This window comes from Aplosporella prunicola, assembly GCF_010093885.1.
Source record: "Aplosporella prunicola CBS 121167 unplaced genomic scaffold K452scaffold_4, whole genome shotgun sequence".
Taxonomy (NCBI): Eukaryota; Fungi; Ascomycota; class Dothideomycetes; order Botryosphaeriales; family Aplosporellaceae; genus Aplosporella; species Aplosporella prunicola.
In genome coordinates, this window is record NW_022983532.1 from 485,174 (window position 1) to 509,001 (window position 23,828).

The 23,828-nt window shown below is 57.5% G+C and overlaps 7 protein-coding genes across 7 annotated transcripts; 2 read left to right on the top strand and 5 right to left on the bottom strand.

Moving 5' to 3' along the window:
- Positions 1-297: 297 nt before the first annotated feature.
- On the bottom strand, positions 298-2,407 carry K452DRAFT_243586 (uncharacterized protein). Its single transcript, XM_033537915.1, has 2 exons — positions 2,078-2,407; positions 298-2,022 (listed from the first exon to the last, which is right to left on the bottom strand). The coding sequence occupies exons 1-2, from the start codon at positions 2,143-2,145 to the stop codon at positions 711-713; spliced, it is 1,380 nt and encodes a 459-aa protein (XP_033401216.1). The 5' UTR covers positions 2,146-2,407; the 3' UTR covers positions 298-710.
- A 131-nt stretch (positions 2,408-2,538) lies between these two features.
- Positions 2,539-4,313, top strand: K452DRAFT_264588 (uncharacterized protein). Its single transcript, XM_033538702.1, has 2 exons — positions 2,539-3,574; positions 3,631-4,313. The coding sequence occupies exons 1-2, from the start codon at positions 2,620-2,622 to the stop codon at positions 3,981-3,983; spliced, it is 1,308 nt and encodes a 435-aa protein (XP_033401217.1). The 5' UTR covers positions 2,539-2,619; the 3' UTR covers positions 3,984-4,313.
- Positions 4,314-4,481: 168 nt separating this feature from the next.
- On the top strand, positions 4,482-6,139 carry K452DRAFT_355949 (uncharacterized protein; the record flags this gene model as incomplete). Its single annotated transcript, XM_033546007.1, has 2 exons — positions 4,482-4,700; positions 4,790-6,139. 2 exons carry the CDS (start codon positions 4,482-4,484, stop codon positions 6,137-6,139), a joined length of 1,569 nt encoding a protein of 522 aa, XP_033401218.1.
- Positions 6,140-6,534: 395 nt separating this feature from the next.
- Positions 6,535-7,936, bottom strand: K452DRAFT_295132 (glycoside hydrolase family 16 protein; the record flags this gene model as incomplete). The annotated part of the gene is made up of 3 exons (XM_033541777.1): positions 6,535-7,102; positions 7,163-7,427; positions 7,489-7,936. 3 exons carry the CDS (start codon positions 7,934-7,936, stop codon positions 6,535-6,537), a joined length of 1,281 nt encoding a protein of 426 aa, XP_033401219.1.
- Positions 7,937-8,965: 1,029 nt separating this feature from the next.
- K452DRAFT_342267 (uncharacterized protein) lies at positions 8,966-12,136 on the bottom strand (the record flags this gene model as incomplete). Its single annotated transcript, XM_033545394.1, has 3 exons — positions 8,966-10,601; positions 10,654-11,673; positions 11,765-12,136. 3 exons carry the CDS (start codon positions 12,134-12,136, stop codon positions 9,120-9,122), a joined length of 2,874 nt encoding a protein of 957 aa, XP_033401220.1. The 3' UTR covers positions 8,966-9,119.
- Positions 12,137-16,994: 4,858 nt separating this feature from the next.
- On the bottom strand, positions 16,995-17,875 carry K452DRAFT_120962 (uncharacterized protein). The gene has a single exon (XM_033535175.1). The coding sequence runs from the start codon at positions 17,782-17,784 to the stop codon at positions 17,197-17,199; it is 588 nt and encodes a 195-aa protein (XP_033401221.1). The 5' UTR covers positions 17,785-17,875; the 3' UTR covers positions 16,995-17,196.
- A 91-nt stretch (positions 17,876-17,966) lies between these two features.
- On the bottom strand, positions 17,967-23,293 carry K452DRAFT_305517 (uncharacterized protein; the record flags this gene model as incomplete). The annotated part of the gene is made up of 4 exons (XM_033542907.1): positions 17,967-18,524; positions 18,578-22,680; positions 22,751-23,074; positions 23,137-23,293. The coding sequence occupies 4 exons, from the start codon at positions 23,291-23,293 to the stop codon at positions 17,967-17,969; spliced, it is 5,142 nt and encodes a 1,713-aa protein (XP_033401222.1).
- Between the last annotated feature and the right edge of the window lie 535 nt (positions 23,294-23,828).

Genomic DNA, 23,828 nt, shown 5'->3' on the forward strand with positions numbered 1-23,828 from the left:
GGGTAGGGATCGGCATACCCCCCCCGGTGTGGTGGGTTGCGCACGTGTGTGTGTGTGTGTGTGTGTGTGTGAACTGTCTGTCTGTCTGTCTGTTTGTCGTTAGGAGGGTGTTAGTTGTCTCATTAATTAATTAATCAATCAATCAGTAAAAGAAAGAGGAAGAAAAGAAAGGTACGTAGGTAGGTAGACATGGGTGGGTGAGGCATGTTGGACTTGGACTTGGTTGGGATACCTATGTATAGAGATAGATAGATGACGAACTGGCTGGCTGGCTAATTAATTGAATTATTGTTCGGTGTTCGGGTTCGGACGGGATACTACCTATATAGCTGGGCGTAGGGTCGAGAACCACCTTACTTGGTAAGGCACTCCCAGTGTGCATGCAGACATAACAGCAGATGCGTATTACCTACCTACCTACCCACGTACGTACCTAGTAGCCAAAAGAGATGACTAGAGAGCTAGAGCTAGAGCTAGATGACTGACTAGGTAGAGAGCTAGGTAGCGAACGACCCGTCCCGACCCGATCCTTCTTCCGTCCGTCGTCGCTACGGAGTACTAACCAACTAGCCAACTACATACCGAGAGAAAAACTTCCCATCTTCAAAAGAAAATCTGGATCCTAGATCCAAGCATAACTAAACGGACTAAAACGGAACTCAACCCTCCCTCCTCCTTCCACCCATCCATCTAATGTGACCACACCTACTTTACTTACTTCCCTCATCCACCCTCACGGCCGCGGGCGTCGGCCGCTTAAACCGCGGCTTCAACGGCTCCCAGCTCTCAGCATTATAGTCAGCCTGGACCTTCCTGCACTTGCTGAGCCCCCACTCGGTAACGCCGACCATGAGGCAGCTCTCAAACATAAAGGCCAAGCTGCCCTCGCCCACCTTCTGGGGCTTGAGAGCCGCGGCGCTGGCGGCCGCGTGCGTCGCCGCGTCCGGCCCATGCGCCGCCATGACGTTGTGCAGGCTGGCGCCGGCGGGCTGGAAGCCCCCGCCGATCTTGGCGTCGTACTGGCCCGTGACGAGGCCCATGAACTCGCTCATCGTGTTGCGATGGTACCAGGGCGGGCGGAACGTGTCTTCGGCGACGAGCCAGCGCGGGGGGAAGATGACAAAGTCGGCGACGGCAGTGCCCGGGTGGTCCGATTGCGCCGTCAGCACCGTGTAGATGGACGGATCTGGGTGGTCGAACGACACGCTGCCGATTGTGTTGAAGCGCCCCAGGTCGTACTTGTACGGGTAGTACGTGCCGTGCCAGGCGACAATGTCAAAGGGCGTGTGCGTCTGCTTGGCCGCGAAGAGGTGGCCCGCAAACTTGGAGAGCAGCGTCCACTCGCTGGCCGTGTCCTCGTCGAAGTGCGCGACCGGCGCCTGGAAGTCGCGCGCGTTCGCCAGCCCGTTGCTCCCGATCGGCCCTAGCTCCGGCAGCTGGAAGTGCCCTTGGTACAGCTCGAGGATGTAGCCGCGCACCGGGCCCTGCGGCAGCGTCACCCGGTATCGCACGCCGCGCGGGATGACGCAGATCTCGTTGGGCCGCACCAGCAGCTTGCCCAGCTCCGTCTGTACGTCTAGCACGCCGTGCTGCGGCACGATGAGGAAGTCGCCGTCGGCCGAGTAGAAGGCCTCGCGCTCATTCATGTCCTTGCCCGCGGCGTAGATGTAGATACCGATGCCGCTCTTCATCGTCGGGTTGCCGGCGCCGGCCAGCAGGTGCAGCGAGTGCACCCAGTCGACGCTCTCGTCCAGGTCGAACGGGTCCCACCGCAGCTGGTTCGGGATCTGGTGGATCTTCTCGTGCGGCTTGTTCTCCGGGTTGGTGTTGAAGGTCGCGTGCTCGCGCGGCTCGAAGTTGGTGTGCGCCGACGCGGGCAGGATGCGGTACAGCCACGACTGCAGGTTCTCTGCCCGCGGCGCCGTAAAGGCCGTGCCGGACAGCTTCTCGGCGTACAGCCCATACGGAGGCTGCTGTGGAGAGTTGGTCCCTACGGGGAGGGCACCCTCTACGGCCTCGGTCCTGCGTTGGGTGGGCTATCAGCTGCTGTGGGACAAAGAGAGCGTCGACGACGTACTCATGGTAGGAGTTGAAGCCATTCTGGTATCGATAGCTTTCGGGGACCGCGAATTTCGTGGAAGGCATCGTGCTCGTCGTTGTAGTCAGGGTTGAAGAACTCGGTCAGGTTGCGTTCGGTCAAAGGCACAAAGCTCTTAGGCAGCTTGTCGTCGACCTTGTCGGGACGAAAGCGTCGCAGCAACTTGTACCAGAAGCGTTGCTGGCGCAGCTGGGCGGGCGAGGGTTTATTGGGATCTTCGTAGCAGGAGATGGCGGGCGACAGGCCGACACCCGAAACGGCCTCGGGCTCTCGGATGGAGGAGCTGGACGGCATGCTGCTACGTTTGCTGGGAGCGGATGGCAGCATGAGGGTGCGGAACGGAGGCCTGACGCGAGCGAAAGCGCTGCGGGGAAGCCATGATCGCCCGGCGCCAACCGAGCTCCCTTGCGGAAGCGTTCCGTCAACATGCGCGCGGATAACTACGGCTGCACCCGCTACTTACCATCCACATCATCCAGACCAGACCCCGCTTCCACTCCATTCTCACTCCGCCGCCCGCAATGCCGCCCCTCCGCTCGTGGTTCTCCATACCCAAGGGCTCGCACTTTTCCCTCGCCAACATCCCCTTTGGCGTCATCTCGACTGCCTCGTCAGCCACTCCCCGCGTAGCCGTCGCAGTCGGAGACCATGCCTTGGACCTCGACGCCTTCGCGTCCCACGATGGCTTCTTGGCTCTTTCCACCATCCAGCCCCACCAGAAAGTCTTCTCCGAGCCGACCCTAAACGCCTTTGCCGCTTTGGGCCGCCCAATGCACAGCATCGTCCGCAAGTACATCCAAGACATCTTCTGGGAGAACACCCCGCACCCAAAGGTGCTCAAGGACAATGCTAGCTTGCAAAAGGCGGCCCTCATCCCGCTCAAGGACGTGCAGATGCACCTGCCCTTCAAGATTGGAGATTATACCGACTTTTATGCCGGCCTGAATCACGCCTTCAACGTGGGTGTCTTGTTCCGTGGTGCCAGCAATGCGTTACAGCCCAACTACAAGTACCTGCCGGTAGGCTATCACGGCAGAGCGTCCTCTGTCGTTGTCTCCGGGACACCGATCCGACGACCGAGCGGCCAGATCCTTGAGAACCCCACTGCAGAAGTAAAGAAGCCCATCTTCTCGCCGTGTCGCAAACTGGACATTGAGCTGGAGCTGGGAGCTTTCGTGTGCAAGAACACGAAACTGGGTGAGCCCATTCCCATAGATGAAGCGGAACACTGCCTGTTCGGCGTTGTCCTCATGAACGACTGGTCCGCAAGAGACATCCAGGCGTGGGAATATGTCCCGCTGGGGCCGTTCAATGCGAAGAACTTCGGGACGACCATCAGTGCGTGGGTTGTGCTGGCGGAAGCTCTCGAGCCGTTCTTGACAAAGGGCTTGGAGAACGATGCAGACGTGTTGCCCTACCTGAAAGAGAAGCGGGAGAAGACTGTTTACGATATCAAGCTGCAGGTTGACTTGAAAAGTGAGTATACGTATACTCCAGCTGTTGAGAGACATATACCTGACAAAAGAGTTTAGCCGGCTCGGATAAATCGACGACGATCAGCCAAAGCAACTCGAAGAATCTGCTCTTTTCTTTCCCGCAGATGCTCGCGCACCACTCCATCACCGGCTGTCCTTTCAACGTCGGAGACCTGCTTGGTTCCGGGACGATAAGCGGAAAGGAGGCGAACGAGCGGGGCAGTCTACTGGAGCAGAACGAGAACGGCAAGTCGAGCATTAAGCTCGAAGGAGGCGAGGAGCGGAAGTTCCTAGAGGACGGAGACGAGATTAGCATTGCGGGAGTCTGCGGGGACGACGCGGAAGCTCTGGTGGGCTTCGGTACTTGTGTCGGCAGGATCGAGCCAGCTCTGCAGTTTGAATTCCAGTAGGCACACCTACAGTAGGTGTGTGTACTAGAGGGTAGCCGAAAGCACCCCGAGCATTCTCCCTAGTAGCTTCCTACGGTGATAATTCCGCGGCGGGTGGGAGCTTGGGCCACCTGTCCCACACACCCACCAAAAGCTTGCACACTCTGGAGTGACGTCCGTCGCTCGAGCCCTTAGGCCAGCCATGGGATAGGATATCTCAGGCGTTGCAGGGACCTCTGGCCAATCAATATGGACTTATTGTGCGGAAACACCTGCACCGTTGAAGATCACCAGGGGCTTGGCCCCCGAATGCTTGCAGTCCCATGGCCTACGTGTGCACGTCGTATGTATATAGGTCTGACCTCGACCTGCCTGTTGCATCTGGTCACACTTCCAAAGCCACTCTTCCCTTTCTCCATTCTCCTACCAGTCAGCGCGTTGATATCACATTTATTTGATATATAAAAAACGACGTCTTCTGTTTTCTTTTCTTTTATCTTTCAAGCCTCGACCGCGACCATGTCCTTCCAAGTCGTGGCTCTTGCCGTCATCTCGGCCATCTACTTCATCTACCGCCTCCTAAACCGGACGGACATCCCCAAGATCAAGGGCCTCCCGGAGATCCCCGGCGTGCCGCTGTTTGGAAACCTGCTGCAGATGGGCGAGGCGCACGCCAAAGTCGCGCGCGAATGGTCGAAGAAATACGGACCCGTATTTCAGGTGCGGCTAGGGAACAGGGTGAGTACCTAAGAAGAAGAAGATGCTCCAGACCAGCCGAAAACCCGTGTTGTTGTTATTGTTGCTCACACCAGCTTGTGCTGTGGCAGAGGATAGTCTTCGCCAACTCGTTCAACTCCGTCCGCCAGCTGTGGATCAGCAACCAGTCAGCGCTGATCTCGCGGCCGCGGCTGCACACCTTCCACACAGTGGTGTCGAGCTCGCAGGGCTTCACGATCGGGACGTCACCCTGGGACGAGTCCTGCAAACAGCGGCGCAAGGCCGCCGCCACGGCGCTGAACCGGCCAGCCGTGCAGTCGTACATGCCGATCATCGACCTGGAGTCGTCGGTCAGCATCGCCGAGATGCTGCAGGACAGCGCCAACGGCGCCAAGGACGTCGACCCGACGCCGTACTTCCAGCGCTTCGCGCTCAACACGTCGCTGACGCTGAACTACGGCATCCGCATCGCGGGCAACGTCGACGACGCCCTGCTCAAGGAAATCGTCCACGTCGAGCGCGAGATATCCAATTTCCGCAGCACGAGCAATAACTGGCAGGACTACATTCCGCTGCTGCGCCTGCTGCCCAGCAAGATCAACTCGGGCGCGGAAGAGTACCGCAGGCGCCGCGACGCGTACATGACGACGCTGCTGGACATGCTGAAAGAGAAGATCGCCACTGGCACCGACAAGCCCTGCATCACGGGCAACATCATCAAGGACCCCGACGCCAAGCTCAACGAAGCCGAAATCAAATCCATCTGCCTGACCATGGTGTCCGCGGGTCTAGACACCGTTCCAGGGAACCTAATCATGGGCATCGCCTCCCTAACCAGCCCCTCCGGCCAACGCATCCAAGAAAAGGCCTACGCGGAAATCCAACGCGTCTACCCAGACGGGGACGCATGGACGCGGTGCCTGACGGAGGAAAAACTGCCCTACATCACCGCGCTCGTGAAAGAAGTGTTGCGCTACTGGAGCGTGATCCCCATCTGCCTCCCCCGCGTCTCCACCAAGCCCATCGCCTACAACAACGCCCTCATCCCCGCGGGAACAACCTTCTACATGAACGCCTACGCCGCCGACTACGACGAGGCGCACTTCGCTGACCCTTTCACTTTCGCGCCAGAGCGCTACCTCAAGTCCGCTGAGGACGGCGGCCCCGAGGTCCAAGGCACCCCGCACTATGGCTACGGCGCTGGCAGCCGCATGTGCGCCGGCAGCCATCTCGCCAACCGCGAACTGTACACCGCGTTTGTGCGGCTGATTAGCGCGTTTGTTTTTGTCCCGCCCCGGAAGGAAGAGGACATGCCGATTCTGGATGCGTTGGAGGCGAATGCCTTGCCTACGGGCTTGACGCTCGAGCCGAAGCCGTTCAAGGTCGGGTTTAGGATCCGGGATCGTGAGGCGCTGGAGAGGTGGATCCAGGAGGGCGAGGAGCGCACTAAGGATGTTTAGGTGTGGGTATTTGTAGGTGCTTACTTGTTGTTGGTTTAGGACGTTGTAGGCATTTTCCTGTCTTTCACGGCGAAGTTTTTTTTGTATTCGATTGCTGTCTCCGCGTGCGATTGTATGTACGTCGTGTCATTTCGCATCACTTTAGCCAGCGAGGGTTTCGGTACATACACATACTTGAGCGCAAAATCGTACTTCAAGATGAACAGCCGTTCTCGGCAATCGTGATGGGTATATAAAAGTCTAGCTAGTCCCATATAAAAGGGGACAGACAGCAGCAGTAGACGCGCTGACATATCAGCATTATCATCGTCATAAGTAGACAGGCACAACGGCCCACCATCTCAGTAGCAGAAAAAGCACATAGGAAAGCCACCACCATCGACTCGCAAGGAACCTCACAGCCCAGCCATCAACGCCACGAGCGCCGCCATGCCCAGCAAGCCCCACGCGCCGAGCGCGGGCGCCGCCACCGCCGCAGCCAAGCTCGAGACGTGCCTGACCTCGGGATAGCCGACGCGGTCCACGTCGTCAATGGCGCAGACAACGTCGCAGTGCTTCTTCTTCTTCTTGCGCTTCTCCAACACCGGCACGCCGCGCTTGGCGTGGGCATTCGTCCGCTTCATCTTGCGCTTGTCGTCTTGATCGCCTGGTCCTTCAACAGGTCCGGACGTGTTGAACAGCATTTCGACCCACTGGACTTGCAACTCTGCGACGCCGCCGACCGACATGTTGCCGCTCCATTCGCCGCCGTCGCTCCACATGTTGAGGACGAGATACGAGGGGCGGCGCGGGATGCTGTACGTGTTGGTGGCCGTGAGCTCGCCGTTGATGTACCAGGCGCTGCGGTACGGCAACCAGTCAATGCGGTGGGTTTGCCAGTCGTCCCAATCCGGGAGCGCATTGACGCGCGCGCTAGACTCGGGGACTTCGTCGCCGTCTTTGACGGAGGGTTGGTTCGTGTAGCTATGGGGTAGAGGTGTTAGCGGGGCGCGAGGAGATGATGTGAAGGAGGCAATGGCTCACCGGATCACGCCCTTTGGGTCATCCGTCAGAATCTCGACATCGCTCTCGTTGTCGTCGTCGATGAAGGTAAAGAAGCCAGCGACGGCGCCAGGCGCACCCACGACGCGCGCCCGCATACGCACAGATGCGTGCATCAGGTTCTTTTGCTCGTGCTCAATCTCTGCGGCAGATTGAAAGTCGGGCAGGCGCACAGTACGAAGCGTCAGATAAGTCGGGAGTGAGTTCGTCGAGCCGTCGGTACCGGCATCCGAGACGCTGGTCTGGCCTGCAGCGCAAAGCATTAGCATCGTCGACCTTGAAGGTCTCGCGTATACCAGGAGACATACTGATGTAGATGTTCCTCGGGGAATTGACCATGCGCACAGGAAATTCTTCCGTGGCATTCTTGCCCCAGTTCTGAATACCCCACTCGCTGTTCCAAGCATCCGAGTTCATGACGATGGGGTCCTCGACATCCTCAGCGCCCTCATCTTGGTCTTCGTCAACGGGATCCGGCGTGTTGGAGAACTGCTTCGCAGTGCCAGCCAGACCGCGGAAGTCGTAGAAGCGGTGGTAGGCGAAGTAGGCCTGGACGTCGGCATCGGATCCGTCATCGACTGTGCCGTCGCGCGTGGTGATGGCGTAGCAGGTGCAGTTGGCCGAGTTGTCGCGCAGCAGCGAGACGTTGGTGGGAGACTGCCAGGAAATTGCAGCAGCTGCGACGGCGGCGGTGTCGGCAAGCGCGGTGGTGCAGATGCTGAGGAGCAGCAGCAAAAGAGGAAGGAGGGGCAGCATTGTGGTCTCGGCGCGGGGCGTCATTGCATTACGGAGAGTCGAAAACGAGTGTCGTGGAAAGGAAAGGAAAGAAAAGAAAATAGAAGGAGAAGATGAAGTAGAGAAGGAAAGGGCGCAGCTGGGGAAGAGTGAATACGGCAGCGGGTATCACGGCGTCGAGGCTCAGGCAGTCACTCGGGCTGTCAGTCACGCCAGCCAGCGTACCTACATATATATGTGTACTCTCCCGGCAATCGACGACCCAGCTGAGCTGAGCCGAGCCAGCAGTCACCACCGTCAGCAAGCAGCGAGGCTAGTGATGGCGATGTGAAGGAGACTGCGCCACGCGCCGTTCCGCAACCCTGCTGCTCCCTCCGCCGCCCACTCTACGCGTAGCCAACCCAGTCGCGCCCAGGCCGGGCGAGGCGTCGCGCCATGCATCATCCGTATTTGCCTTTGCCTGCCCTCTTCCCCCCGACTCTCTAGCGCAGGGGCCCCGTTCCAATTCGCTGCACCTTAGCGCCGCCCCGGTTACGTGCATCAAAGCCGCGGCGCAGCAACCATCGCGCGCAGGGACATGGCTACTAAGCAGTAAATCGACATTCTCGTGATGGCTAGCTAGCTAGGTCCTATCCACAGAAAAGCAAAACTAACGAAAGGGAAAACACGCCATCTACCTAGAGTACAAAAAAAGATCCACCACGGCTACTTTTGAGCCGCCGCCTCCGTGCATGGCTTTGTTCAAAGGGAATATTTGCTGAGAGTGAGAGATTGAATGAGCGAGTGTGGGTTTGTAATGCGTCTCCCCCTTGCCGGGTAGAGCGCTTCCATTGGCCGCCCGCGGTCAGTTCCTGGCAGCTGGTCTGCCGTCCCCGCTCCGCGTCGCGGCAGAAGAAAAAGCAAAAGAGGGAATGAAACGATCGACATGGTTGTCGCCGCACGCTTGGCGGCCACTCCCGCGACTCTCCAACAGAGTCCACAGTTCGTGCAAAGCAAAGGAAAACGTCCGTCAAATGAGCAACAAAAGGGTACTATGGCCAAATAACACCACCCCGTCCAGCTTCGTCGACGTGGCAAAGAAGCGAAATGTAAAAAAGGGGCCCCCGTAAGTACAAGGAAAGAGAAAGCAAGCCGGCAGTAACATCATAGGGTATTTTTAAACACTCTCCAGAAAATGCATCCGAAGCCTCAGCGGCCTCGTCCTCTATCCCCGATGGCTGTAGCGGAGATGCTGGGTGGACCTCCGGTTGATGTTGTGTGCGTACTTGGACACCGGCGCGATGTGGTGGCCCTCGAGCTCGTGCAGCACCGGGTCGAACGGCTCGTGGTCGTGCTCAATGATCTTGGTCGGCACGTCCACCGCGTCCTCGTTCTTGTAGTGCTGCATGCTGTGCCTCTCGGGCGTCGTCGACGCGCTCGCGTACGACAGCGCAGTGCTCGACCGGTATCCGTGCACTAAGTCCGGCGTCGGCGGGATGCTCGAGTGCGAGTGGCGGCCCGGGTGAAGAAAGCTCGAGTCCTCGTCCCCCGCATCGCTGCCCGTCGTCAGACCCGTCGTACCATCAATGGTGCCATCGTCCGACTCGGCCACCGATTCGCGGCGCCCGTGAGCCATCTGGTCCTCATCGACGTCAGCCCGTTGGGCGAGCTGTAGGCCCTCGACGGCCGCTGCGCATTGCTCAGAGATGTTTCTGATGATGTAGGCAATGGCATCAGTCTTGTCGCGGAGGTGCCTGTCAGCGACGTCCGCCATGCTCAGCTGGGAAAGGCGCTTACGGGAGAGCGGGCTGTTGAGCAGCCTCGCCTCCATGTCCTGGCTGACGTCCTCACCGTCCGCATGGCCGGCGTTCAGGGTGCTGGCTCTGCTGTAGGCCCGAGATGACGCCCTCGACTCCAAGCCCCGGAAACCACGGAGCGATCCAACCTCAGCCTGTTCGTCGGCTGGCTTCGCCGGGGTTTCTTCCTCCTTCTCGTTCTCATGCTCCTGGACCTCCTCTTCCGATGCAGGCTCATCCGGGACCTTTTCGAACGCGCCAGAGATGTAGTCCTGAATTTCAGGGGCAGTGTTCAGAGACTTGACAATGTGCTCCATGTGGTGCGCTTGGCCGTCAATCAGGGCACGCAGGTGAAGAACAACCCGCTGCGCCTCATCCCTCTGGCGAAGAAGCTGAGAGTTGTGTTGCTCAAGCGAAGACAACTCCTTGCCGTTGCGCTTCCTCTCGCGTTCCAGCTCCTCGGCAATTTCTTGCTGCAGCACAAGAGCTTCCAGGGCGTCGTCGCGCTGCTTCTCGGTTCCAGAAAGGCGAACAGTGAGCCTGGAGGTGTCGTCCTTCTGCTGGTCGATGAGGTTGTTGAGACGACGGTTCTCGCGCTTGTGGCTCTCAATCTTGACCTTGAGCTCCTGGGTCTCCTTGGTGAGCTGCTCGGCAAAGGTCTGGAACTTAAGGAACTGCTGCTTCCAGCTCTCAAGCTCCTCAACAAGGAAGTTGTTCCTCTTAGAGACCTTGGAGAGCTCGGTGTCCATCCTGCCCTTGAGGTTGATGAAGTCCTGCCACGCCTCCATGGCATCACGGGAGTACTGGTTGCGCTCGCGGACAATCTCGTTAAGGTGCCTCATGGAAACCTTGGTCATCAATGGCTTCTTCTGTTGGCCACCAAAGATGGCCTTCACGCCGGAGTTGCGTCCCTGAAGCAATCGTTAATACAAAGCCGGGCATCCTGTTCGTGTTACAACTTACAAGCTTCTCGCAGACGTGGTCCATAACACCCATAACGGCATCCTGGTTCCACCAAGTGGGATCCTGGATGCTCTCGACCTCACCGCGCATGACAATGATCTGACCGGCGGGGACGAGCTTTCCGCCACCGTAGGCGGACCGGAGGTGCTGCGGCACGCCAGTGGGCGTAACCTCACCATTCAAAGCTTGCGTGAGGCGAGTGATGAACTTGGTCCTCTGGCCAGGGTTGAGCGCCGTCGGCGGGCTCGAGGTAAGGACAAAGTTGCGGTCAAGGTCAACGACCAATGCATCGTTGGGCGCGGTAAAGAGCGTGCGGCACTCGGCAGTGACACCAATAATGTACGGACCAGGCTCCTCGACCAGGCTCTTGGCGTGACGGGCGTGAACAACGGGAACGTAGAGACCACTCCATTCGTACACGCGGACGCAGAAGCGAACAGTCTCGGCTGCCACAGTGAGCATGGCGGGGTAGTGACTGATAAAGATGATACGCCTAGTGGGCGAGACTGCCGCCTCAAGGACACCGACGATGTTGGGAATCGACAAGCAACAGAAGAGCGGCCACATGGCAAAGTTCTGGAAACCAGTAGGAGACGAAGGGAATTGGTAGCAGAGCGCATAGTCTTTCATGTCGATCCTGACCAGGTCATTGAGTCTCGGCGCGGGGAAGCTTAGGATGCGGGAAACCTCCTCGGCGTGGAAAAGATTGGTGGCCTTGTTCCAGTGGATCCACATGCCACGAAGGTAGTCGCCAAGCAGGTTGTACAGGGGATATCTGGAGAGGAAGCTCAGGCAGTAGGGAATCCAGTAGGTCTCTTCCGGGGAGTCGTAGAACTCGGGCTCCGTCCGCTTGCGAAGATCGCGGATGGTGTCGGCCCTCTTCTCATCGGCGCGCGACCAGACGCGAAGTGCAATGCCATAGAGGGTATGAGAGGAATCCTGTTGAAGAACGAAAGAGTGGTGGACGCAGTGCGGCTGGCTCCTACCAGTGCATATCTCAACATCGTGGGGAAAGCAAGCCTGAAAATGGAGAGTTAGTCATTGCGGTCCGATCATAACGACGATCTTATAGTTTTGCCGAGGCCCTTGCGAAAAGGGCGGAATTACTTACCCGCATAGCAGCATGCAAGGACCGGGCGATCTCGTTGTCCTGCTCCAGCCTGGGGCTGCTGCCGAGGATTTCAGGCAGCCAGAACTGACCGACGGCGCCCTTCATGTGCTGAATCTTGCCCTGGGACGGCGGCGGAGCCTTGACCCACTGCGACGGCTCGCGGCCGACACCGCAGACCATGTAGGCATGGGTCAAGGTCTTGGGAGCGCGCTGGTTGGCCTTCTGGTTGAGCTGCGAGGGCAGCGGCTGGGCGATCCGGGAGTGGAGGGACGAGGTCCTGCTGGGAATGATCAGGTTGGTGTCGCCGCCCTGGCTGGTCGAGGGACGGTCGGCGTCGCGAGTGCGCGGGCGGAGGGTCAGGGAAGGCGCCATGTTGAAACGAGAGACTGCGGCAAGCAATTGACAGGATCAAGTGAAACGGGTGCTAAGCCGGGAGCTGGGGGAGCAGCTGGCGGACCCAAGAGGATCGAGGCGTGTCAGGCCAGCTTGTTGATGTAGTAGTTGAAAGGAAAGGAGGGTGGCAGCGGACTCGCCACACGCAGAGGTCGTCGTGGGAGAGTGCGGCAAGACGGGGCTCCGCAATCGACGAGAGAAAGCGAGAGAGAGAGACAAAAAGAGCGGAGGGGAGGGGGATGGCGTGGGCGATATTGGAAGGACGACCGGCCGGAGGGTTAGGGTACGGGGGGGGCTTGACGGATGGCGCTAGCGATGAAATTGAGAGAGGCCTGGCGCTGCGCAGCAGGGGATCCATGTGCCGTTTGGGAGGCTGCGGGATGGGGAGAAAGGCCCGCGTGGGCTTTCATGCACCCACGACTCGCACGCGCGTGCGCGGCGATGCGACGTGCGGATGAAGCTAGCACTTGGCCTCAATGAGATCGACGGGCCGCGCTCCACGACTCGATGGGGTGCCCGGACATTGAGAGTGAATGATGAATGTGATGTGTATCCAGTTGAAAAGCTACTATTGCTGGCATGGCCTGACCCTCTCCTCTCACCCCTGGCAGCAGCACGCCTCATGAAACGTCGCAGTCGCCAATCGGCCTGCTGCACTCCCGGCGTTGGTCGGCCTGCCTAACGCCCTGACGCCAACGGGCCCCCTCCCGTCTCTCTGGCACCCGGCCGCCGTGCATGAAGAAGACAGAAAGCTGATTTGTCTGCGACGCCGCAAGGCCCACTTGCATCTCGTGCCATCGCGGCGGAAGTCTCTGTTGCCGCTGCATGGATCTGCACGTGTGCGCTAGGGTTGGCGATGTGTTGACTGTCTGAGCCTATGCCGACGACATAAGTACAACGATGAACCCCTGCCGTGCAACCAGTGCTAGTCGACGTGCTCGCAGCGACGCCAATGCGCTCAAACATCGCTGCCCAAATATCGCCCTGTCTGCTGCCTGCGTGAAAAAGGAACTGCTGCCGGCATCGACCATGACAAAAATTCTCCTCAACTACTTTCCGTCGTGCGCTAACGACAATGCCATCTATACGCCATGGAACTAGAGGCTAAGAGTAGGGTACAACCGTAGGAGTAGGACCCTCGGCGAAACCAGCCTGCAAGCCTACCTGCAGGTTATCCGCCCCCATGGATATTTGATATATATGCGGGCAAAAAGACCAACACGATACGCAACTCCAACTGATCAGAGCGGCCCCGCATCCAACACCGCACGGTACGAGTAAAGCTGACCCGCATCGCAGGTTGGTGCGCCACGCGCGAGCTACATGAAGCTGCGGCCGACACAGCTCTGTCAGACTTGTACGCTCTTGCTGCAGCCTCAAGAGGAAGCGAGAGGAGAAGGAGCAGACACGGGCAGGGAGTTCGGCCGAGAGAACACCACGCTTCTCGTCCGTCTCATTCTATCTCATTCTACCTTACCAAGCCGGACACTTCTTCTCCGCAGCCTTGCATTCCCGTTCCCTTGAAACCTTGGACGCGGCCTCTCCGACGCTCTGTCCATCCAGGAATACCCCATCACCAAGACCATGCCGTCACCACTTTCCAATCCCATCCCCGAAGGCGCCGTCCCGGGAGAGACTGCCTCAACCAATCCAAGAAGAACGTCGAAGCGCTCGATGCCGTAAGCTACTGGGAGCGTTGGCACAAGACGCAATACAACCCGGTCCATGTTTAGCGTCGATGTGCTTACCACGTTTCTTTTTATAACGGTAGGGGTGTGCAAAGAATCACGCCTAATTGGCGGATAGGTTTATATAGATAAACTTCTTTTTTAACTGTCGGAATTTATTGATCAACTCGATCATTAAAATCAGTCTTGACTATAGTCCGTAGGTGTAAGTAAAGTGATGTGCACGAGTAAATCACAAGAGATCGCTCTCCTCACATCGCCAACACGGCACTGGCCAGGAAAACGCCCTGGCGCCCGCTCATTCACGAAAAAATTGTTCTCATTTGGGCGTTCTTAGTCGCGAGATTATGCTTTCGGTTGGCGATTGACATGCGCCACCGCGTCTTCCGCGATCTCGCCTGGCGCCCGTCCCGAGATTTGCTTGGATCTGAAATATCTCAGCCACGCCACCGACCACTGTGTGCGAGCGCGACATCCCTCGCAAGGCTCTTTTTTCCTCCCGTAAACAATCCTCCACACGACGAAAGAAAAATTCTGCCTCGAGCACGCACAGAACAATCGCATCGCATCGCGTCGCGTCGTGTCCCCTCGCCTCCGAATAAATCAACGAACACCGCAGCTGCCCTCGCAGCCTACGTACCACAAGCCCACAGGGCCAATATATTCGATTAATTCCCCAGCCACAGAACCCTTGCACGCGTGCATACAGCGATTTGAGACATCATTCGCTCGTCAGCCAGTCAGCCAGGCACAGCTCACCGTGATCCATCGCCCTCTCTACCACAATACAACACAACAACTCACACCAACGCGCCCCCTCTCCATCTCGCCAAATTAATCACCCCTCTCTCCACCGACATTTGGCACAATCTCGCCAAGCTCCCACCCTCCCCGTCCATCCCGTCCCGCCCCTGTCTTGTTGTTCCCCCCTCTCTCTCTCCCGCCCTCGACGCGCCACGCGCCCGTTGCCGCCGCCACCCGCGAGTCGCGTCGTCATCGATCAGAGTCGTCGACGCGCCTGAACCACCACCATCGCACTGGATTTGTGACAGTGGGCGCGGATACGAAGGCCGGTGCAGATGCCGGTGCGGGCGCCGCTGAGGTGGGTGTATGAGGCGTTAGGTGGAAATGTGGACAAGAGACGGAGACGGGAGACGAGGTGAGGTGGCGCTGTTCTGCTTCTTGTGGAGGCGGACTTGGTGCCGTGCGGGCGAGCTTTTTCGTAAAAGCGTGCTTGTGTGCTGTGGTATTGAGAATGGGAAAGTCCAAATGCTGTGCTGGCCGGAAGCAAGCTGGAGTCGACTACCCTGCCTGGGACCTGTCTTTGGATGGGCTGGATTCTGCCTTATGCTTCTTCCTCTCAGTCACGTTTTAGATGTTGGTTTGCTTGCAGCAAGACCCGGTGAGCTGGTGGACATTTTGCGACGAGAGTAAGGCCCAGACCGGTTGTGTTCGGGCAGTGCTTTGGCATATTGTTACAGCCTGCTACATATCTCGGCGTCATCCGGAGGTGCGCTCAAAATGACCTTAGCCAAACGACTGTCTATCTGGCTCTGGTACCGTCAGCTTGTAGTCACTTATACAGACCGGACTATCGGAACATGAACCAAACAACTGGACAAATGCATGCATCTAACCAATCAACAGTGATAGCAGACATCAAATGGCTGACCTGTCGAACAGAGCAAACCGGTTAAACGACAATAATATCATGATTCAAAGACCGGGCAATCGGTAACATACATCAACCACACCACATCCCCCCACATGTCACCACACCGTCGCTACCCCCTATCACCACAACACCAATCCAGAAAACGGCAAACAAGCAAGAAAGGCTGAAAGTCAGTCAGCTAACATAAAATTTCAACCAACTACACGCCTCCTCACTCCAGCCTCACATCCGCCACTTCCGCAACCCCCAAATTCCTCAACACAAGACCCTCTTGGAAACCTTAAACACCCACCATCACCGGCACACGCATCGCAGTCCCTTCTCTTCCCTTCCAAAACCGCCCTCTCAGCCCACATCACCGTCTTCTGCATACCGCATCGCGTCTCCAACGAATAATTTATTTGCCCTTCTAGCCTGTCAGCGCAAAAACAACACACAAAGAAGGGCTGCTGGGGCCACCACTTACGCAGGAGCTGCAGGAGCAGTTGCTACCGCAAGAGCAGTTGCTGGGGCCGCTGCAGCCGCAGGAGTTGCCACAGTTGCAAGACATGATTGTTGGTATTGCTGGTGGTGTTGGTGTTGATGTCGGTGGAGGTAGTAGTAAGTCGTCGACAGAGCGTAGCAGCAGTAGTAGGTAGGTAAGCAGCAACTCAAGACAGCGAAGTGCCACTCCCATCCGCGCAGCAACCCCTTCTATATATACCTATTATCCTCTCCCCCTCGGCCTCGCAAACAAGAGTGACCACCCTCTTACGTCACGCCCACCCCCCGCCCCGCGCCGCACACGGACACAACAGCGACAATAGCAGCCCCCGGCGGGGCCACTTGCTCACCCAACCCCCGTCCCACCCCCGCCGCTCCGCCAATCGCACTTCTGCCGCACCCACGTCCCCCGCGTCTTTTGTGCGGCGCGCTAGTCCCTACAACACGCTGCCGGATCCGGCGGCTGAGCTGAGCTGAGCTGAGCTGAGCAGATACGCACACGAGCAGACCACGGCTTTGCCTCCCCTCTCCCCTCCCCCCACCGCTATTCACCCCTCCTCGTGACCCGCTCGCTGCGACCGCCATACGTATGCATGTACGAAGTATGTACGCCGTTCGGCTCCAGCAGCCCGCGAGCGAAGCTACATATGTACTGTACCTAGCTAGCCTACTCTCGCCGAACAAAACAACAACAACAATGCCCGGAGGCTGCACGAACAGAAAGAAAATATGGAAAGCAGAGCGGCGGGCCCAGGGGGGCGCGTGCGCCGATGCTTGCCTATGTACCTAGCCCTATCCGTGCTGTCCTGCTCAAAAGCGGCAGGAATGCTCCTTGAGGGAGAAGCATCGATACGGCGCGCGTCCCACGGCGCAGGGCCATGAGCGGTGTGGGGAATGGAAGAAGGGTCCTGGGCCGGGGCGCGCCGTCGCTCTTACCACGTCCTTACGCAGAAAGCGCGCATCGTGCCTGATCAGGTAGGTAGCTGGCGAGTCGGAGACGGAGTAACGTGTGTGTGCTTGGTCGAGCAGCTCTTATGCTTGACCCTGTCCAGCTTGGCCAGTTGATTGATCGATTTGACTATTCCGTACTCCATGTCTAAATGTCTGCTGCCACACATAATTTTTATACAGTACGCACACACATTTTATACACACACGCAAGGAAAAAACACGCGCTGGGTTCATGCTGTGGACTATCTAAGCTGAAGGGGGTATGTTGCAAAAGCAAAAGAAGACAGACAAGAGCAGTGCAAGGCAGGAACGAAAGCAAGCAAAGCAACGCATCGCCGGACCCAGAAGATAGTATAGAGTACAGCCACCAAGAAAAACATCAACAAGCAACCATCCACCCATCCACCCATCCATAGGTAGCAATCTCCCCTCCCCCTCCCCGGTCCGACGATACTGGCTGGAACCACACAGCCCCCTCCCGCTCCGTCTCCGCTTCTTCCGACGAGAGACGTACATGTGCGCCGAGCGAGGCCTAGATGGCAGGCAAGAAGACCCTGTGTGCATCGCATGAAACACACAGCCTTCTCACGGACCTCGTGGCCGTCCAAGCCAGACGGCATGCACGCACGAAACAACACCAGCCTCGCAATCAAACCCCACCCCGACCCGCCCATCCAATCTTTATGCCTCTGCCCACGACTGAAACCAAACGAAAACAAGATTAACCACAAATAGAAAAAGTCCGTAAAAACGAGGGTGCTGCTGCTCTCCTTTTGGCTGTGCCAATCTCCAGTGCCACCGCCCTCGGCTATGGACCGTTTTGAAATCATTTACTAGAAAGATATCCGCAAGAACTGAAAACTGCACCGGAGAAAGCAGAGAAACGGGGTATGTTGTGGAGCAAGGAAAATCGAAACGACAGACAGGAAACTGCGGGCAATGATGCAATCACAGACCCGAAATCCCCCAGGTATAAAAAAAAACTAGAAGCAGCTGACAAAACAAAAGACGCTTAGAAACAGAGCGCGCTCTTCTTCTTCTTCTTGCTGCTCTGGTTGAGCGCCGCCATGCGAGCCTCAAGGTGCGCGCGCTCCGCCTCAACACGCATGCGCGCGTTGCGCTCCTCCTCCACCTGCTGCAGGCTGTAGCGCTGCGCAGCACGCTCCTGCTTCATCGCCTCCAACTCTTGCTCGAGAGCATTGCACTTCTTCTTCCATCCATCCATCTCGTTCTTGACCTTGGTGGACGACGCTTCAAGATCCGTGAGCGCCTCCTCGAGGGTGGCAGTAAGCTGCTTCTCGGCGAAGAGATGCTTCTCGATCGTTCGGATGCGGGCCTCTTGGTCCTCGGCGAGCTGCGACTGCGCAATGTCCTTGCTTTGACGAGAGGCCGGAGGAGAGGAGGGGGGCGGCCCGGAGGTAGACGCCAGTGGGCTTCCAGGCAGGGGCGGAAGGGGAATCGCCGGAGGCGGCGAAGGGAGCGTGGTGTGAGACGAGCTCTTGCGGAGGTCAGCATCACGAGGGTCGAGTGACTCGCGGTGCGAGGCCCTCCTTGTGCCATTGAGCTGCGTCTATTTACTAGTTAGCAAAATGCGCGTCCGTCGATGTAATTTGCTGGACTCACCTCGAGATCAGCGACCTTGGACCGCGACTCTTGCAATTCCCGCTCAGCCTCGCTTCTAGCTTGGAGAGCCTCCTCGAGCTGGACTTGACGCTCGGTCTGCAGAGCGGAAAGCCTGTTGTTAGCCGCTTGATGCTGATCGTAGTTCGAGTTGAGCTGGTCTTCGAGCTCTTCCACGAGGCGAGAGCTCTTCTTCTCCTTGTCACTAATTCTCTCGATCTCCATCAGAGTCTCCTCGTTGATCATCTTCAGCTCGCCGACCTTGCCCTCAAGGTCCGCAGCAGCATGCTTGGCCTGCTGGAGTTCTTCCTTAGTAGCAGCCAGCTCAGCAGAAGCAGCGTTGTACTTCTCGAGCAAGCCCCTACGCTCATTGACAAGTGTCTCGATTTGAGATTGGACCCTGGAGGCGTCGGTGTCCTCCTGCAAAGCAGCTGAGATACCTTGGATAAGCGAGACCATCTCGCCCCGGGATTTGTCAAGCTCGGCTTGGATAGCTGCCGCTCCACCGTGCTGCTCACTACGAGCCCTGGCCAGTTCATCCTGGAGGGCTGCAGTGGAAAGCTTGTGCTCCTCCACGTGGGCTGCAAGTAGCTCGTTTGCTCTCCCGATCTCTTCTTCGTGCGTTTCGCGGAGCGTTTCCAGCCCTTGCTGGTGCATAGTAACAGCGGCCTTGTGTTCCTCAAGCTGTCTTTCAAGGTTGGAGACCAAATCACGGTGCGTTTGCAGCTCTCTTTCAGTGAGCTCTCTAGCTTTGCTGTCCTCCTCGACCTGACGAAGGATGTTTGCATGCATGTGCTCGAGCTCAGAGAGCCTGGCATTGTTGGCGGCGGCGGTAGCCTTGTGCTCGTCGATTTCGCGCCGCAATTCCTCAATTTCCGCGTTAGGCTCGTCACTAAATGCTGTGCGCTCAGCTTGCAGGGCCTCTGCACTGCGCAAGGACATCTCCAGGTCCTTGATCGTTGATTGGAGCTGGTGTTCGGATGCCCGCATGACGGACATGGTAGACTCGTGCTTGGCTTGCCAATGGGCGACTTCCTTCTGGAGTACAGAGATTTGTGGCTGGTTGCCATCGCCAGGAGCCAGGTCATTGCCTAGTTCCTTGGAAGCACCAAGGCCAGGCGTAGGCGTCTCAGGGAACTCTCCAGGCATTTGTTCGTGATCTGCAGATTCGCCCACCCTGAGAGAAGGAGAGGGAGGGGCCCCAAGAGCGATCCTGAGGCTGTCAATCTGCTCAATGAGTTCCCTTTCGCGGTTGGCATGAGACTCCTGCAGTTGTTTGATCTGGGTCTCGCTCTCCATAAGCTGGTCGCGCATCTGCGAAACCACCGATATGTCTAGAGGGGAAGACTTCAAGCTCGACCGCTCCCTCGTAAGTCCAGAAATGATTGTCATCTTGCCTTCCATCTCCTTGCGAACCTGAGCCATATCAGCCTCCAGCGCCGCAACACGCTCCGTCCGGGAATGCAATTCCGTCATGATGGTGTTCAGGTTCACCTCAAATCCCTGGATGGTATCTGGGTAGTCCTCGAAATGGTCTAGTGCGATGTTGCGCAGTGCCGTGAAAGAACGATTTGCGCGATCAACGTTCAGCATGTTTTGACTGGACTTTCGCCGGATGATGTGAGGGGTTGAGGGTGAAACGGCCTTTTGCGCGTCTGTCTTTAACTCCTCCACATAAGCCAGGGTATCCTGGTGATCCTTCTGCAGCTGTGCGTAGCGTTGCATCAGCTCTTCTTCTTTTTCTTCGTGTAACCTCTTCAGCTTATCCATCTCCCGTGCCAGAGTTTCCTCGTGCTGCGCATCTTGAGCCTGCGCAACCTCTGGCTCCTTAAGAGCTGTCTCAGCATCAGATGCCTCTGTTGACGTAGCGAAGGAGTCTCTCGTATTCGCTGACTCCCCAAGCAAGGACAATTCCGATGATAAGGTACGCGAGGATGAAGGTTGTCCATCCTCTTTGATCTCTCCGATCACATTCACCCCCGCGTCCGCTAAAAAAGAATCCGGCCTAGAAGAAGAAGAAGGTGAAGCGCGCTTTGCGTGGCGCGCTTCGTCTACAGCATCCTGAAGTTCAGACAAGGTGTTCAACGCCACTTGATATTTCCTTTGAAGGTCATCAAAATCATGAACGGTCGTCTCATGCTCCATACGGAGGTCAAAGAGCTCCTGGGTGACAGTATCAAGCTTGTCTGCGACAAACCGAGACTGCTCAGGGCTTTGAGGCATGTCCTCAGGCTTGGGAGGGGGAAGGTTGATGGTTGTCTGCAGGATTTTGTTTCCTGAGCTTTCAACGACTTCCGCGCCTGCATCGGTTTCAGGGACAGAGCGCTTTTCATCGCTTTCGGCATCGGGTTGCTTTTGCCCATTGACTTTAGCATCCGAGCCCTGGAGAACATCTTCCTCCTCTTTGGAGAGTCCGTTGGTGTCGGGCTCGCTCTTCTTTTCCTCCTTGGAAATGTTATCGAGCTCATAGAGTAAGTTGTCCAGCTTTCCAATGCTACGCTGTCTTTCGATGACATGCTCGAGGCGTTCAATCTCCCTTTGCATCAGCTCGTGGTCTTGTTCGGCTTCCGCAAGGCGTTCCTCGAGAGTGGAAATGTATTCCTCGCAACTTGCTTCGTTCTCGCGGGCCCTGTTCAATTCCTTCCGGAGTTCCTGAATAACGGAAGATTGCTTCTCCTCGCCTGTGGTTATGCCATCGACCCGAGCCTCCAGTTCCCGGACGTAAGTTTCGCTGTTGGCCTCACGATCCGTGGCCTTCTGAACGCGCGCTTGGAGTTGCTGGTTGACGCTCTCCATGTACGCGATCTTGGTTTCCTTCTCCAAAAGAGTGCTCTCGTTCTGGGAAAGCGAAGACCTCGTCGTGGAGAGAGATGCCTCGAGGCTCTGGATTGTCTTCTCGTACTCCATGACCACCTGTTGCACTGCATCGGCGAAAGAATTCGAGCGCTTTAGACGCTCCATTGCGCTATCACCAAGTGCATGATGAAGCTCATCAGACGTGTCTGCATCCGCATCACGAGCCTTGGTGAACTCCGAAATGAAATTAGCATGACGTTGACTCAGAGCACTGTAGTTCTCCTGCAAGTCGAGCAGTTGGTTCTGAAGCTCCGCTTCGCGCTCCTGTTGCCTCTCGGCTTTCTCCTGGGGTGCCTTCTTCGTGCGGTCCGTACGTTCCGAAAGTCTAATTTGGTCACGAAGAAACTGTACCTCAGCGCGTAGGCGGTCAATGATTGCTTGCTTGTCACCCTCCTCGGCGCTCTGCTGGACCTGAGGTTTGCTCTGAATAGCACGAGCTCGCTGCGCGTACTGTACAGTATTGAGCGTCTCACTGAGATGGAATTCGGCTGGGTTGACGCAAGCAATCATGTAGGTGATGGCATTTCCTCCCAGAGAGTCTTGAAGGAGACGGGTAAGCTTGGAATCACGGTATGAGACGTGGGCCCCTGAGTTCCTTGAAGATAACTGCGAGATGACCTTTCCCAGGCTTGCCAACCCTGCGTTGATGGAAATACCTTCCCTTGCTCGTGCGCCTTCTGCGCCGGTATTCTTTAATCTTTCACTGCCAGCAAGGTCGACGAAATGCAGCTTGCTGTCCACAGTCACCCAACTCTCCCCGGTCATAGCTTCCAGCGGCACTGATCGGCGCTTCTCGGCTCCCGGGGTTGGTCCTGTTTTGGTCTTCTTTTGCACGAGGTTCAAACTGAAGACAGCATGTGAACGTGAAGACTGTGCGTTTTGAGCGGTTGAATCCGTCTGACGAATGGAGGAGCCGAAGGCGAGGGCGTTGAGGAGATCATCGATGGAGTTGATATTCACTTGTTGAAGACCGGTAAGAATAATCCTGCCCTTGGTATCTTCGCGGATGGTCACCGGGGCTCTTTCGCCGGGAGGAATGTCACCGGATACGAGAAGATCGCGCAGTTGTTCATTGTAGATTTCGACATAAGTGGCTTTCAGTTGCCAGTTTTTGTCCGCAGGCTTTGACTGGGGTAGGCCAACGGTAGAATAACGGGTGGGCGCGCGAAGTCCGGAACCAGCAGGTGCTTGCGGTTTGGATGAGCCGGTAAGCTGCTCGAAGAGAGCCTGTGCCGCACGAGAAACGACACCTGATTCGAATATTAGTCAACGCCGTTCACAGAGCGATTCGCAAGGCGAGGATCGCCAGATCGAACATACCCATGGTCTGGGCATCAGACTGCTGCTTAGGACCGGAAGTGCCCATTGTGTACGATTTTCCGGCACCAGACTGGCCGTATGCCAGGATGGAGACATTGTAGCCCTGCACGAACGAATTTACACTGTCGCTGAGGTATTCCCATATCCCGGCTTGGTCGACCTCTTCACCGAAGACTCTGTCGAAGACGAAAAGCTTTTTGCCCTGGGCGGACTCGACCGTCAGGTTGGTCTGGGTGGTGACCTGACAAGTGGTGCCACGGAATCGCTGAGGGATGAGCTCGTAGCTGGGGTCGTTTGCCTTCAATGGCGGGCGCACACGGACAGCTTGAGGCAGCGCGTGTTAGTAATGAAGCAGGCAAGTTGCGCGACCAAAGTGGGCGACGTACCGACTTTGACAGCCGTCTTGCTGTCCTCGTCCGAGGCCCTGCTGCCACCCGGTCGGCTGCTCATGCTCATGCGGCTTGAGCTCCGGTTCGAGCGGTACATGGCGCTCACCGGCCGCTGGATGCCGCTGGCAGCGGGCGAGCCGGGAGGGGAGGCCATGGCTCCAGGGCAGCGGGTGCCGTGGCAGGAGTGGCGGGTGGAATGCTTGTTATGAGGATGCGGAAAGATGCCGAGGCGCCAACGACGAGGGCAAGCCTAGGTGGGCATGCGCGGAGCTACGGCGGCGACACGGCAGATGCGCGATCTGTGCGACTGCAGCCTCGCACGCAGCATGTGTTGTTGGCGATGGTGTCGTCGCTCGGCTGTCACAGGGTCGCAACGTGTCCGAGAGATGAGTGGCTCTGATGGCTTTTTTCCCTCGAGTCGGACTGGGGTAAGAGTGGCTCTCAGGGGCAGCAGGGACCCGTCCGGCTTGCGTTAGCTAGTGGGTGTGTCGGGGCGGGAGGTGGGAAAAAGAGCCGGGGGGTTGCACGCTCGCGGCTCGGTTGCGCTGGCAGCAGGGGAGCGAAGGAAGGAATGGATAAACTGGTTTTCGCACTGGGAGGGAGAGGGAGGCAAGTCGACATCAAAAACGCCCGCCCACGTCGGGCAATAGGCGTCTATTCTCGCGATGCCGCGATGGTCCCTGTGCTTG